This window comes from Solenopsis invicta, chromosome 12 (assembly GCF_016802725.1).
Source record: "Solenopsis invicta isolate M01_SB chromosome 12, UNIL_Sinv_3.0, whole genome shotgun sequence".
NCBI lineage: Eukaryota > Metazoa > Arthropoda > Insecta > Hymenoptera > Formicidae > Solenopsis > Solenopsis invicta.
In genome coordinates this window covers 18,116,771-18,130,384 of record NC_052675.1, presented here as the reverse complement: position 1 = coordinate 18,130,384, position 13,614 = coordinate 18,116,771, and the positions used below count along the sequence as shown (strand labels likewise).

Sequence of the window (13,614 nt, the reverse complement as noted above, 5' to 3'; positions counted from 1 at the left end):
TACATATAAGTATAAATATATATATATAAATATAAATATTGACTACGTATAATTAATAGACAAGAAATAAAACGTAAAAAATACAGGTAATTTTATGATGAAAAGTTATAGGCTTGTTCTTGTTAGCTGAACTAGTTACACTAGTTCAAAGTTCATCTTTCTTCTGACGCGAAGGGAATAAGATAAATTATGAACAAGTACAGCCAGTATAGCTAAAAAGAAAAAGCTTATTGTATATCACGAGTTTCGAGCAATTTTTAAAAAATATATTTTTTGGCGCTACCTTGCGAAGCGCTATCTCGCGAAGTGCGCAGGAACGTTCCGGAACCGGAGAGAACGACACCGCGGCGGACCGCGTTGAAAAGCACGCGCGTAAGTTTCATAGCGCGTAGTAGGCTAGTGGCGCACCGTGTGGTTACAAACTCCTATGCTTTCCTCGGTACCAGTGTTTGCAGCGCCATCACTTTTTGACACCCTCACAGACGAGAACTAAATTTTATTGTGTGAGTGTTCCGCCATATTGGCAGCCTAGGAGCACTAGGAGTTCGAACGCTTTAATCCGTTAACATTTTTGTGTTTGTTGTGTGCATCACAATCGGATTTCGGTGTTTTATTATTCCAGTTATTGTTTCTGTATTGGTCCAGTTATGCTGTTGAATTATTGGGGACGGATATCAATAAAAAGAAAGAAGAAGAAGATCACGTATTTCTCGTTATTAAATTAGGTTTGCGTCTGTAAGTATCAATTGCATTTGGATAAATACTTTGGATAAATTAAATGTAATGTTTATATCCGATGTTTTTTTTCTGTTTATAGATTAAAGAATAAGTGTACCAGAATGGTTAGAGCATGTTGTGTACTCAATTGTACATAAAAGAAAAATATGCCATCGCATGTATTTCCAACAAATGTACACATGCGTGAAAAGTGGTTAAAAAGTTTAATTTTGAAACCCTACAAAGAAAATGAAATTAGTAAGCTTAGAATTTGTTATGAACACTTTAAAGAAAGTGATTATACTGGGACTTCCAAATATCGAAGACTAAATCGGACTGCTGTTCCTTTCATAACAACAGAGGCATGTACAACACAATTTAAGAATACTATACAGCATCAAGAACAAAGCATACAACAAGAGACAATTACAAGAATTTGATATTAAATAGAAGAAAATGTAAGGGCAAGGAGGATAAAACTACAAAAATACGAGAGGACTTCATCAATATGATGTTGAGAAATAATGATGTTCCACCACAGGTAATTCTTAATCCTAACATATGAATAACAGTTGGTTTATAATAGCCATAACAGTAAAAATTGGTTAATCATAATCGAGTATATTTTTATAAATCTATTATGATTGGCCAATTTCTTACGCTAACAACTATTATAAACCAATGTTAATTGTTTCCTAATAATTGTGAAAAACCCGTAAAAAAATTTATATTATACATATAATTATACATATATACATATATATATATATATATATATATATATATATATATATATAAATTTTCTCGGATAATGCCCTGATAAGTGCTTTGGTGCCTGTTTAAATTATATTATTGTATTTAAATTTTACGTATATTGGCATAATTTATATAAATATAATGTTTAAATAGTAATTGTGAGAAATACTTGTATGCAGTATGCATTTATCATGAAAGAATACAGTATATATATTTTGCAACTTTCTTACTTTCACAATATTAGAAATGCAGCGTATATATTTAGCAATTTTTTTACTTTCACAATATTTATAATACATATGCTTAGTTTTTGGTTTTTTATTTGTGTTATAGGCAAGACGATATACAATTCAGGATAAGATATTCTGTTTGGGCATTTATCGTAGATCCCGTTCATCTTATAATTTTATATTTAAATTTTTATTATGTCCATCACATACAATTTTGAACACCGAATTAATTTGTTAATCAAAAATTTTATACTATACAATACAATATAAAATGGAAAAACAATACGAAAAAGAACATACAAATATTTGACAAATATAAAATATAAATTGTATATTGTATATTATATTATAATTGTGTATTGTATCTATTATACGTTATAATAAATATTCTTATTCTTATTTTCAATGTATTCTAATTTGTAAATAAATATTAATAGCAAATATTTTTAATAAAAGAAAAAATGCCTCAATTTATTCACCATCCTCACCTACTTTCAGTTTGTATGTGTATATCAATATGGCGGAACACTCACACAATAAAATTTAGTTCTCGTCTGTGAGGGTGTCAAAAAGTGATGGCGCTGCAAACACTGGTACCGAAAAAAGCATAGGAGTTTGTAACCCCTGAGCGCGTAGTAGGCTAGTGGCGCACCGTGTGTTTTTGCGGTCCGTCACAGAGGATGTCGATCTGAACGGCGAGCCGTCATCGTGTGCGATCGCGCAACATGTCCATGTGCTTTCGCACGCTGCCCGGCCGGCTGTCGTCGCTCGTCAGCGGCGGTGGCGGTCGTAAACCGCCGTCGAAGCTCGACCGTACTCAGCTGCAGAAGAACATAGAATCGTCTGCCTTTTTGAAGCAGGTGCGTCGTTGATTTCGTTCGACTCGTGGATACTGCGCAACCCCGCAAACCCCGGTATCCAGCGTTGCGACGAATACGCGGTGTCTGACCGTCCTAACCTCCAAATGCTTACATAATCGCGTGACTATTAGCAAACGACGTTAAATTCACCGAGTTCGAAATGCGAACTTCCGCTACGATTTTCACAACAGCGCTGCGTGAAACTCGAATCTCCGGTTCCTGGTTGAGTCATGACGATCGAAGAGTGATCTAATGACAGACGTTGCATGTCACATTGTAAAAAATTAAAATGCCTGTACACGCTGGATTGTTTGTTGATGCGCGATGTACAGGATGTCCCAGAAATATTACGCATTCTTTCTTTCAATTAGAGATATTCGGAGCAAAATTTTCTTTAATAAAAATACAATAGGTAACGACTTGCAAATTTATGGTGCTAAGCTTCTGACAGATGACCAAGACTAAATGACAAACTAAATTGCATTCTAAATTTGAAAGTAAAAACAATTATACCACAATTTTAATCATTTTTATTATATTTATTACTAATAAGAATAATTGCCAATTTTTATGTTCTTATAGCTTATAGCTGTATATTGTAGTTACTGACTTAATGTATCTGTAAATTTTCAGTTCTTGGGTACACAGAGAACACTGTCTGTAAGAGCAAATACCTCAGCCAAATCAGTACCTTTTGCAGGATGTACCTTTCCTCCAAATTTATCGCTAGCTTATCTTGATGTTCACAATCGATGGAATGAAAAGCTGGCCAGGCGATATGTTGATGGCGAGAGCAAGAGCACAACAATGTATTGGGTCCAGAATCCACACAGGCTACCTAAGTCACAAAGGCTCAGTGTTGCCCTCTTGAAAAACAAGAAACATGTGGCTCCCATAGGAATTGCACCAGACAATATTAAAATATTTCAAGCACAAAGTGTTATAAGAAATGATAATAATTCATTTCTAGATAATAATAGAATGATTCCTTTAGAAAGCTTCTGCAGTAATCAAGAAACAAATATTGATAAAAATATCTTATTTATCTCCGACGACACGAGCAATCTAAAAACAAGCCTGCAACAATCATCACCACAAGAAAAGGGTAACGAGGGTAAACCATCGCAAGAACAACTGCAATCCATAGTTGATTGTCTTAGTCAAGATGTATGTCGCATAATTTATAAGATAGATCAGAATTATTGCACTTTTTGTAAATTAGATTCTTAGAATCTAAAATCATGTGCTTTCAGAAACAAAGTACAATAATTCTGAAACACCCTAAGCATAATTGTCTAGTATAAACAGTCCTCTCGCACCAGACAATTTTTTCTTGATTGAAATGTTTGCAGTTACCAAAGCTGTTTGTAAAACCTCTGAATTTTTCAATATATACCAAGGATCTAATTTTCATCAACAATTTTAGAGGAGTAACAACAAGGTAAATTATTTTTCAGTATTTAAAACACTTGAGAATTTCACACATTAAATGTTTATATTTCCTTATGATGTGTTAAAAATTAAAAAAAAAAATATTACAGGGGTCTTATGAATTATGCGAAACAGGTAATATTATTAAGGATAATTGGTCATATAAAGTTTGCGCACGTTAAATTCGATATCATAAAGATCACAATGCACCCTGAAAACGATACAGTGCAAGTTCGTTGGCGTATACGAGGGGTTACAGGCTGGAAGGTATTCTCTATGTTTTGGAAGTATAAAGTTTGGAAGATACAAGATGCCATAAGCACTAACCAAGAAGTGTAAGTAAGAATGTGCTATAGACACTTGTATTAATAGCAACACAGTTGTAATAAAAAAATTATTTTTATAATCACTTAAAATCAAAATTTTTTATTATTTGAAAAGAACTTCGTTTTTGTATTTTTATTTTAGTGTTTTTTTATTGAAAAAAAATTAAATAATTTAAATTTGTTTCAATTAACTTTGCTTATGGAAACTAATTATGGAACAAAACACTAATATATGGGAACAAATTCCCATTAATATGGGAACAAAACATTAATATATATAATCTTTTCAGATGGTACGATGGCTTCTCCACTTTTTATGTTAATGCCGATGGGAAAATTTATAAGCATATTACAGACAAGATGATGCCTGATCAAGATACAGTCACGAAAAAAGATCTGCGCATTGCACCAAAATTAGCACTATTCACAGGTCTCGCAAGTTTGTTTGGTAGCAATGAGGATTCCTTGAATTGAGCATTGCCTTAAGATTCATCAGTTGAAGTAAATCATTGCTAGAATTATAAAATTTTATTCAAAATCGATCCAAATCGTCACAACGAATAGTTGTGCTTTTTTCCACAAGTCAATGTTGTCGAATGTTGCTGATGTGTATCCATATCGTTACAAATGCATCGTCACGAAATGATGGTCGGTAGTAAATAAGAGATATGAATTAAAATGATGTGCATTACCTAAACAGTATCTTTATATAATTACAAACTACCTGGTTTTTTAATTGTCAGAATGGTAGCAATGCTAATTTTGCATTAGAATATTTCTGTAAAATATGATAATTTATATTGCAGTATATTTGAAAAATGTTGGAAAATGAGAACTATTTAACAGAGTTAGTGAAGCACTCTGTATATCATAGCATCAATTTGCTTCGCCTCTGTGGATTGTTAATAACACATAAGATACCATTAAAGTAATGTTTCGTAAATATATTTCGTACTTAATTTTATTTTATAAATACTGTTTAATTCCTATGAATTCTTTCAATGTTTAATTCCTATTCAATTTATTATACTATTATTATTATTTTGATGTAATTATAAAGATAGAATATCTAAATTATTATCGTTCCATCCATATATGGTTATTTACATTATTTGAATGACTTTTATTATTATTATATCTTTTTGGATAAATAATATGCTTGATCTTATACTGCTTATAAAGTAGAAAGTATTTTAAGACACTTGTTTCCGGAATAGAAAATTATTCATGTTAAATTACTAAAATTTAGATATACTGTAAATACACTAATTGCATACAAGACCTGGAAAAAGAAAGAATAATGTTGCATTTAAATGCATTGTAAATAATAGCGTTAAAAAAAATGTTATTACCTAAGTAATCGTCCATTAACGTGCCAATAGCAAACTGGAAAAAAATAAGTAATTTAATATGTAAATTAATGTGAAGTGATAAAATAACTTTCATTATTAACTTAATACTAACAATTCCTGTAGCGTCGACTCTTGTTCCCACAATTTTCAGTCTAATTTCGTCATCCGCTTGGATAACTACATCCTGAAAGACATCCAAATTTATAATTATGAAATTTTTGTTGCAACATACACAATATTTTACAGCATAACTTACTTCTTCTTTCGATTTGTAACAAGCTGGATTCACATTTGGGCAAAACTGCATATCTTCTGGAATTGACTATAAAAATTTAGATTTATATTAATAATTTATTCATATATTATTCTAATTTAGTTATCAAATTTGTACCATTTTACTTTCATAATTAAAAATGTATTTAATAATTAATATGAAAATATTAAACTCAAAGATCTACTTTGACCAAAAAATAACTTCTTTTGAAAGAAAAAAAAATATTTTTTGTGTTATTTACATATCATTCTAATATTTAATTTATAATTTTACAATTATCATTATTACTCACATGATGAGATATAAAGCATGAAAGTGGACCTATTTCAGCAAACATTCCAACCTACAAATGTAAAAGATATGGAACATTGAGTTGTTTGACAATTATCAATACTCAAATCAATCCACAGAAAATAATTCGTACCTTATTCACTTGAGTCACTATCGCGTCCAGCACTTCACCTTTGAATGGCCTAAATACGATCGCTTTATACTTAACAGGATATACTACAAAACCCTGTCCAGGTTGTATAATACCAGCTCCGATATTGTCAATCGTTGTGACTGCGACAACAAAGCCATATCTGAACAAACAAGTAATTAAAGATCTCGGAGAATTTCCAGATATTAAAATATAAGCATGATACTCACTTTCCTGTGCAAGTGCCTTCCACCTCTGTGTAGAGCTTCTGCTTTACGGTGTCAAGTAATTGCGGGCCGAAATACCGAGGATGTAATAGAATCTCATGCTCCAACGAAATCTGTATTAATTTAAGAAATTAACGAACAATTGTTTTTTTATTGAGTTAATAATACAGAATAAATAAATAAAAGTTAACTTACATGGTAAAACATGATGTTTAAGTATTAAATAATAGAATTAAACAATATTTTACTACCTTCTACCGGTAGATAAAAGTTACAGTAAACAAATCTATACAGGTTAGAAAATACAATCGTTAGTAAACATTCCGGCACCACATGACGAAAAGAGAAATTTCTACGGAACTAAATTCCCTATTCAGCAAACTTAACAGTTGAGTGAGCGTTTACTGTTATTGGTGTATTCTTCTAAAACTAAAAGGTTTGATTGGATGATCCAAAAGAATACACCAATAACAACCAGTTCACTGAATGCTAACCGCTTCGTTTTCTTCAAGCATCCTTCATGTTCACATGAATACAAAGAAAAATAAATTTTATTTCTATTATTAACTAAAAAATTCTATTTCAAAGAGGCCTTTTTGTAAACTCATATTTTTTAACAGAAAAACCAGTACACATCCTAAAAATTCAGACGTATGTACATACATACATACATAGAAGTTCGCAAAAGAACTGGACTTTTGTACTTTTAGGGCCACTTTCACCAACGTCGATTAACTTAATCGCTGATTAGTCTATCGGAATTGACCAATCGCATTTGTCGTTTTTACTTAACGACAAATACGATTGGTCAATTCCGATAGACTAATCAGCGATTAAGTTAATCGGCGTTGGTGCAAGTGGCCCTTAGAAATTTCATACAAATGTTCCGTATTCCGCTAAAAATGCTAAAAAATCTCGGTATTGAGGTGATCATACCTGTCACGTAAGATTCATATTCAATTCTCAGATTCTTGCCACTTCGTACAATACATAATACTAATAACCTTGACTAGAAAAATATCAAATAGAAATAAAAAAACAAAAATACATGAATTTGATCTCAAGGGAACTTAAAGACAAGCGAATCTGTAAGAATCATTCATTACAGGACGAAAAAATTCCAAACAATAATTTCACTAAATTTTCGAAAGCAGGGATAATATTAACTTGTTTACAAATTCTACTCATAAAAATTATTTTAATTAAATCAAAGATCATAATTCTTCAAGGACTGGAAAATAAGTTAATTATAGTATTTCAGTAATATTTATTCATCATGACATGCTTAAAAAAAAAAAAGTAATAAGATATGTAAAGTTGGTTAATTATCAGTAACTTTTGCATATAATGGATAACGTATATATTCCAACCAATTATAACTTCATAAACTTATATAACTTCTTCAATGCACGTCTTAAGTGTTACACAGTTAATTCTTCAATATATAGAAAAAGGAAGATTCTTTTCTGATATTTTTTTTTAACAATTGCGCCAGTAAGTACGTATAGATTTCTCAACAAAATAGCCGTTTCCATCCCTACCACTCGCGTAAGAACGTTGGCGCACGATGGTGGTGTTTCTACCAGTCTGTAAATCAACAAAAATCATTATAAAAAAAGGACATGGAAAAAAATGGAAATGTTGAAATAGCGTTAAAGAATTAAGTTTAAGAATGTTGGAAAATTTCAAATATGCTTCTAAAATTGATACATAAAATGTAAGAAATATATATTTTATCAAATTGTATAATTATGAAAATAAAAATATCTATTTTATTTAATATTTAAGTACATGCATATGTTACTAAAAATATTTTTTACTGTATACCGTATAATCAGTACGTTGATAGCTATTAGCTTCCATATGACCTCCTCTTAATGCAATTTGGTTGTCATTACTTCGACAAGCTACAGTTTTAGTGTTAGAATCATAAGTTTGTCGAGTATCGCTTCTTGAAGAATGTTGATCAACAAAGTCCCAAGCTTGATCCGGCGTATCAAACTTCTTATACTTGTTATGCGAGTATCCATCTACTTGGTCTCTGCAATCCTCCCTTGTAACAGAAAGCATTCATTTAGACTCTAATCAGAAATAATTTAGTTTTAATTATTTCGTAATTTCCTTACCAATTGTCATACACTCCAGTATTACGACCAATGGCTACTCCGTAATAAGGCATTCTATTAAGAAAATAAATTTAAGAATTTAAACTCAACTTTTTTACAATAACTATTATGACTATTATTTTTTGATAATTATACTATTAACTCAAAATTATAAAAAAAAAATCAAAAATAGAATCAAAGAAAAAAAAGTCAATTAATTTTCTTTTCGTTTTCCTTTTTTCTCATCTTATGAATACAATTTTAATTGTTCAGTTCTTATTTTTCTATATTAGTATAATTATAGTCTTGAAGATGTGGTATTAAATCAGAAGGCACATAATTATAAAAAAAAAGATTGTTATTAGTATCAAAGAAGAGAAAAATGCCAATTATATTTTTTTCATTAAAAAATTTCTTTTATTTCATTATTTTAATGATATTAAATCAGAAGAAACACAATCATAAGTAGAAATGGGGGGGGGGGGAGAAGGCGGTAGATAACATCAAAAATGAAGAAAATTCCAAATAATGAAAATTGCATATTTTCTTTTCTTTTCTTCATCTAGCAAATATAAAATCATTCAAAAATTCTTATTTTATACTTACGTCTATAATTACGATCTCGAAGACGTAGCCATCAGAATACAGTTATAAAAGAAGACATATGTCAAGATAATATTAATTTTTAACCTAGTCTCAACTATCCCTTCATCATTACTATCGTCGAGTTAATATTGACTAACAATTCCGCGATATTTCTCTAAATTGCAATCCCAATTACAACATTTCATGCATATACGAAGATTTATTTTACGACAGAAGAGCAACGGACCATGGACAAGCAAGTCCTCGTCAGTTCAATTTAATCAAAATATGGTTATCTAGGATCGATTTTCTTTCTAATCATTCTATCTTTTCGTGAACGAAAAGTGACGTTTGTTAAACCACTTACTTAATCAATTAGCAATTATCACACAATTAACGTTCTTCAGCCTTCTGTCTGCCGTGCAAACATCTGAATCACGTTGGTCAGAGGACTTCTTACACAAATGGCGCTTTTCCTCTTTGTGATTAAACGTTACACACGATGTATATAGCTGATATGTAGATGTATACATAACATTTTTTATAGAAATTTGAAATCTGTGATTCCCAGTATTTACGTAGCACGTGACCGTTTGAAAAATTTCATTGGGTGCCTGACGTGCTGTTCAGTTGAAAATAATTGGTTTTTACTTTTGGATCCAACCAATCATCTTTAAATGCTACAGTTGCTTAGGGCCTATCCTGAATTTCGAGCTTATTTCCTGTAAGTAATTTCCCGCGGCAAATCTGAAAGTCTTACAATTTGCACAATTCACGAATTTTGCGAAAAATGGCATTTTCGCAATCGCATCAGCAGGAACTGATTGAACTGGCCGAAATAACGGGAATCTCTACGGTACCCGGCGTTTTACGGTAAAACACTCTGCGACGATTTATTGAAAATCGAATTTTGCTCACGAAACATAACCTAACTTTCAATTTTATTATAATACAATTCTCTTTGTTATAGCATCGTGTTGGAATTATTAGCGTTACAAGTGTCTCCGGAGGACATTTACACTCTTCTTAAACAAATCTCAACAAGATCAAAATCGCTAAGCCAGCAGACAACGAACGAGGATGCAAATGCTTCTGCTTCATCTACACAAAAATAATATTTGTTTATCAAGTTCACACTGATTTAACAATTGATATCCTTTATTACAACACCAAAGGAATGTATTTATGTAAATAGATTAACATGTAAATTATGTAACAATTTATGTAAATTTAATTTAACAATAATATTTCAGTATTTTTGCATTTATATTTGCTTAATATTTTTATATTTACATAACAGCATATAGCTCCTTTTTTTTTTAAATAATTTAACAGCAATTATAATTTTGATGTTACAAAAATCTGTTTATAAAAATATAACCAGACTAATTTATAGAGAATTATAACCATTATCATTTACAAATCCACTGAACAAAAACAGTGAAATTCTAGTGTTGAACTCGATTGATTTCTGTATAAATTAATAATTATAGCTTTTATGAATCAGTTTAATATATATATATATATATATATATATATATATATGTATGTATGTAAAACTTCAGTAATTTTTGTATCCATGATTGTGTTATATTTTTCATAATAGTCTATTCAATAGAAAGAAAGTACATATTATATACGTTACATTAATTTTATAATAAATACCTATACAATATTTTCTATAGAAAAGTTTACATATATATGGGTGTGTGTACACAAAAATAAAATAAGTAATTTAAGGATGACACCCAATTAATAATGTTGCTAATTGGCTAATTTAATATAAAATATTTTGATAAACTGTTCTAAGAGAAAAGTTTCGCTATAAGTAGCTGCCAATTGCAACATGGTCAAATGGGACACTCCTTAATTTAGGAAATACTTTTATTTTTAATTATTATTAATTTTGTTATCTTGACTTTGACATTGCAAGCAGCCTTCTTTTGCCAGCTTGTCTGCCATTTCATTACCATAAATTCCTACATGTCCATTTACATGATTCTGGAAAATAGACATTTTATATATACTTTCACAATGGTGTATATTTATATTACATTACTTATAAACATTTATAAATGTATATTATATATAACATTAAATTATATTTTTAAAAAACTTTAAAAAATTGCTTACCCAAGCAATGGTCAAAGACTCCAGTTCTCTCTCCATTTCTAGCAGCTCTGTTTTGTTTATAACTGGTTTGTTGTTTGCTGTGATCCACCCTTTTTTCTTCCAGTTTGGCATCCACTTTGTGATGCAGGAAATAAGGAATTTGGAATCTGTGTTGATTTTTAGCTTCTTGATTCCTGCTTTCTTTGCCTGTCTTGCAGCAACTGTGACAGCTTGGATTTCTGCCATGTTGTTGGTACATCGTCCTTCCACTGGTTTGGATACATTTCTATGAAAATTATAACTGTATTACGCATAGGTTTATTAAATTCTGATACACAATTAATGAGACTGAGAAAATAAAGCATACAAGGGATGATTGTCTTTGAACCAAACACCAATACCAGCTCGCGCATTCTTGTACCCATTTGAACTGCATGCGCCATCCGTGAAAACATTCACGTAACCCTCTTCATCCACAATAAAATTCGTTTTGTCATCCTACAGAATGTCAAATTTATACAATGTATCTTTACAGTACAATTTATTCTTATTTTTAAACTAACACACAAATCTCAAAAATCATAGTAATCAAACCCATCAACTCCATGAAATGAAAAAAATTGATAAAATTATTAACTAGTTATATATTTAATAAAATAATAAATAGAACAAATGGATCAATTGGTTTGACTTTCTAGTTTCATATGCTTCTTGTGAGAAGCATTTTATTTGTTTCAAACCTGATCAAGATACTGAGCTGATTCGAGGCAATTATCTGAAATGTCTGCTATTTTCCTCTTCTTACTTGGTTGTTCATTATCATTACTTGTCGATAAAGTTCTTTTTGAAAATAATAATGGTTTTGTATGAGTGATTGCAGACTGCTTTCCACCAAGTGCAAACAATTGTTCTGGCAGGGCTTGAGAGCTAAATAAAATATTAACTTTAATGCTTGGCTTGAATTTTATGATATAATAAAATGTAATAATTCTACACACACACACACACACATACATATATTTTACTTCTGTCTTTTATCTATGATATTTACCTCACGGATTTAACAATTTTCGATGAAGCAAGGATTCTAGTAGAATTTGTACCTTTAATTGAAGAGGAACGTTCTTTTATGAAGTTTTCAGCCTCTCTTTCTGTTATAAATTTTTTATATATCGCTCCAGGAAATTTATGAACTTGACTCTTGCATTCATCCCTATTAAAAACAAAAGCTCTTATTTATTTTTGCTGACACATAATCATTAGATCAAGTCATTAAATTAATTGCCTTACCAAGTGGCATAAATTCCAGGTTTTAGACCCCTGGCTACTGCATAGTAAGGCATTTTGCTTAAGAAATAATGCCTTGCTATAGATACAAAATTTAATTTCATCAATTTATTCAATACAGATAATTTTTAGTCTAAAAAATTATATCTTTGTTGATTAATGTTCCCATTTTTACTACCAGTGTTAATATTAATGTATTTACTTCCTGAATCTTCTGATGAAAAGTCAAGTAATCTTTTAGAACAGCTTTTTACTAATAGTTCCTATATAAATAATATTTAAATATTTTTCTATTATTACACAAAAATAACTAAGTATAAATAATCAGTAAACAATGAAGAAGAATAATTAAGATAAATCTTTAAAATTATGAGGCACTTATTTTCATGAACATTTATTTTTTTATAATAGAATAAGCAACCATTACAATATTATTAAAAACTAATTTACATAATCGTAATTTTTAAATGAAATACTAATAAAATTAATTTGTAGGATTTTGCAATTTAATATTATTTTTATGATTTACTTTAAGTTTTTTGGTTCGTATTTTTGATTATGTATAAATTTACAACTCGTCTATGTCAAATTTACTACCAGACGTGCACCTACGTGCACTGAACTAAAGGTTATAATAAACCGTTTTAGTTATAATTTACGCACTTTATCTTTTTTACTATCAGCATATAACAACTAGAATTCTTATTATAAGAACTTTAATAACAACTATCTCACATGCAGAAAATAATAAAAAGGACAAATTTGAAAATGTGAAGGTTATGATTACACTTAACCAAACGATCACATTTGAGTGAGAGTAACAGCATGGTAGAATTTCTATCATGAACAAGTGAGAGGTTTGTTCCTCGTAGTTGCACTCTTTGACTATTGTATAGTCAAAGGTTGCACTATTTTAAAGAGAAAAAGATGA

The 13,614-nt window shown here is 30.1% G+C and overlaps 5 protein-coding genes across 16 annotated transcripts; 2 read left to right on the top strand and 3 right to left on the bottom strand.

The window, feature by feature from the left end:
- The first annotated feature begins 269 nt into the window (after nt 1–269).
- On the top strand, nt 270–5,263 carry LOC105198313. Its single transcript, XM_039455527.1, has 6 exons — nt 270–395; nt 2,343–2,563; nt 3,197–3,730; nt 3,916–4,004; nt 4,105–4,329; nt 4,611–5,263. The coding sequence occupies exons 2-6, from the start codon at nt 2,429–2,431 to the stop codon at nt 4,792–4,794; spliced, it is 1,167 nt and encodes a 388-aa protein (XP_039311461.1). The 5' UTR covers nt 270–395; nt 2,343–2,428; the 3' UTR covers nt 4,795–5,263.
- On the bottom strand, nt 5,007–6,938 carry LOC105198312 (DNA-directed RNA polymerase II subunit RPB7). Its single transcript, XM_011164987.3, has 8 exons — nt 6,790–6,938; nt 6,598–6,707; nt 6,371–6,530; nt 6,239–6,289; nt 5,929–5,994; nt 5,785–5,856; nt 5,673–5,706; nt 5,007–5,602 (listed from the first exon to the last, which is right to left on the bottom strand). The coding sequence occupies exons 1-8, from the start codon at nt 6,799–6,801 to the stop codon at nt 5,586–5,588; spliced, it is 522 nt and encodes a 173-aa protein (XP_011163289.1). The 5' UTR covers nt 6,802–6,938; the 3' UTR covers nt 5,007–5,585.
- A 906-nt stretch (nt 6,939–7,844) lies between these two features.
- Nucleotides 7,845–9,815, bottom strand: LOC105198311 (ribonuclease H). Of its 2 annotated transcripts, XM_026136034.2 has the most exons (5): nt 9,652–9,760; nt 9,306–9,320; nt 8,721–8,774; nt 8,422–8,647; nt 7,845–8,181 (listed from the first exon to the last, which is right to left on the bottom strand). In XM_026136034.2, exons 3-5 carry the CDS (start codon nt 8,771–8,773, stop codon nt 8,074–8,076), a joined length of 387 nt encoding a protein of 128 aa, XP_025991819.1. In that variant the 5' UTR covers nt 8,774; nt 9,306–9,320; nt 9,652–9,760; the 3' UTR covers nt 7,845–8,073. The 2 variants fall into 2 exon arrangements, with proteins under 2 accessions (XP_025991819.1, XP_011163287.1); XM_011164985.3 differs by lacking the exon at nt 9,306–9,320 and having other exon boundaries at nt 9,652–9,815.
- Nucleotides 9,816–9,941: 126 nt separating this feature from the next.
- LOC113004042 lies at nt 9,942–10,551 on the top strand. The gene is made up of 2 exons (XM_026136035.2): nt 9,942–10,157; nt 10,255–10,551. Exons 1-2 carry the CDS (start codon nt 10,075–10,077, stop codon nt 10,397–10,399), a joined length of 228 nt encoding a protein of 75 aa, XP_025991820.1. The 5' UTR covers nt 9,942–10,074; the 3' UTR covers nt 10,400–10,551.
- Nucleotides 10,552–10,867: 316 nt separating this feature from the next.
- Nucleotides 10,868–13,544, bottom strand: LOC105198310 (ribonuclease H1). 11 transcript variants are annotated; one of them, XM_039455519.1, is made up of 8 exons: nt 13,471–13,542; nt 12,862–12,946; nt 12,687–12,762; nt 12,448–12,609; nt 12,137–12,323; nt 11,764–11,894; nt 11,418–11,682; nt 10,868–11,285 (listed from the first exon to the last, which is right to left on the bottom strand). In XM_039455519.1, the coding sequence occupies exons 1-8, from the start codon at nt 13,525–13,527 to the stop codon at nt 11,175–11,177; spliced, it is 1,074 nt and encodes a 357-aa protein (XP_039311453.1). In that variant the 5' UTR covers nt 13,528–13,542; the 3' UTR covers nt 10,868–11,174. The 11 variants fall into 11 exon arrangements, with proteins under 11 accessions (XP_039311453.1, XP_039311454.1, XP_039311455.1 ...); XM_039455520.1 differs by having other exon boundaries at nt 12,886–12,946; XM_039455521.1 differs by having other exon boundaries at nt 13,478–13,525.
- Nucleotides 13,545–13,614: the final 70 nt, after the last annotated feature.

Coding starts and splice junctions, on each gene's coding strand:
- LOC105198313 (XM_039455527.1), top strand. CDS start 2,429: ATGTCCATGTGCTTTCGCACGCTGCCCGGCCGGCTGTCGTCGCTCGTC. Junction 3,731..3,915: donor TTGATTGTCTTAGTCAAGAT/GTATGTCGCATA, acceptor AAATGTTTGCAG/TTACCAAAGCTGTTTGTAAA. Junction 4,330..4,610: donor ATAAGCACTAACCAAGAAGT/GTAAGTAAGAAT, acceptor TAATCTTTTCAG/ATGGTACGATGGCTTCTCCA.
- LOC105198312 (XM_011164987.3), bottom strand. Junction 6,531..6,597: donor GAAGGCACTTGCACAGGAAA/GTGAGTATCATG, acceptor TTGTTTGTTCAG/ATATGGCTTTGTTGTCGCAG. Junction 6,290..6,370: donor TAGTGACTCAAGTGAATAAG/GTACGAATTATT, acceptor TTACATTTGTAG/GTTGGAATGTTTGCTGAAAT.
- LOC105198311 (XM_011164985.3), bottom strand. CDS start 8,773: ATGCCTTATTACGGAGTAGCCATTGGTCGTAATACTGGAGTGTATGAC. Junction 8,648..8,720: donor ACTGGAGTGTATGACAATTG/GTAAGGAAATTA, acceptor TTCTGTTACAAG/GGAGGATTGCAGAGACCAAG. Junction 8,182..8,421: donor ATCAACGTACTGATTATACG/GTATACAGTAAA, acceptor GTTGATTTACAG/ACTGGTAGAAACACCACCAT.
- LOC113004042 (XM_026136035.2), top strand. CDS start 10,075: ATGGCATTTTCGCAATCGCATCAGCAGGAACTGATTGAACTGGCCGAA. Junction 10,158..10,254: donor ACGGTACCCGGCGTTTTACG/GTAAAACACTCT, acceptor TCTTTGTTATAG/CATCGTGTTGGAATTATTAG.
- LOC105198310 (XM_039455519.1), bottom strand. CDS start 13,527: ATGATAGAAATTCTACCATGCTGTTACTCTCACTCAAATGTGATCGTT. Junction 11,895..12,136: donor CAGCTCAGTATCTTGATCAG/GTTTGAAACAAA, acceptor GACATTCTGTAG/GATGACAAAACGAATTTTAT. Junction 11,683..11,763: donor TTCAAAGACAATCATCCCTT/GTATGCTTTATT, acceptor TAATTTTCATAG/AAATGTATCCAAACCAGTGG.